Raw genomic sequence first — 361 nt, forward strand, 5'->3', positions numbered from 1 at the left:
CTGATCCAGGGAAGTACGCCTCCAAGTCAAGCTTCTTGGCGGCCGCGTTATTGAGTTCACCGGACACAATGTTGACCACGCGGTAGGGAAGCCCCAGGGCCTTGCAGAAGTCCTCTGCATTGCTGATCATCTCCTCCATCATGGCCCACGACGCTCCATCGTGGGGTGACGTCAGGCAGAACTGCTCCACCTGAGGGGAACAAATGCAGGAATGTTGGTGTCATGCTCACATTATTCTTACCTTGATCTTTTAATATCACAGACACAATCTTTCTAGATTAGTAGCTAATCTCCTATTAGGACATACACAGTGCAATCACACACGCATATTCACTCATTCTCACAGACACACTTTGCATCC

At 49.3% G+C, this 361-nt stretch overlaps 1 protein-coding gene across 1 annotated transcript in view; it reads right to left on the bottom strand.

Annotated features, from left to right (window-relative positions):
* Window positions 1–361, bottom strand: part of LOC119588082 (probable serine--tRNA ligase, cytoplasmic) — a gene marked incomplete at its 3' end in the record, with an annotated part of 11,215 nt that overhangs the window by 2,159 nt on the left and 8,695 nt on the right. The window contains exon 10 of the mRNA XM_037936789.1: window positions 3–190. Within this exon, the coding sequence (XP_037792717.1) occupies window positions 3–190 (188 nt within the window). The remainder of the gene's footprint in view (window positions 1–2; window positions 191–361) is intronic.

The sequence above is a fragment of the Penaeus monodon genome, chromosome 23 (assembly GCF_015228065.2).
Source record: "Penaeus monodon isolate SGIC_2016 chromosome 23, NSTDA_Pmon_1, whole genome shotgun sequence".
In the NCBI taxonomy this organism is placed as follows: domain Eukaryota; kingdom Metazoa; phylum Arthropoda; class Malacostraca; order Decapoda; family Penaeidae; genus Penaeus; species Penaeus monodon.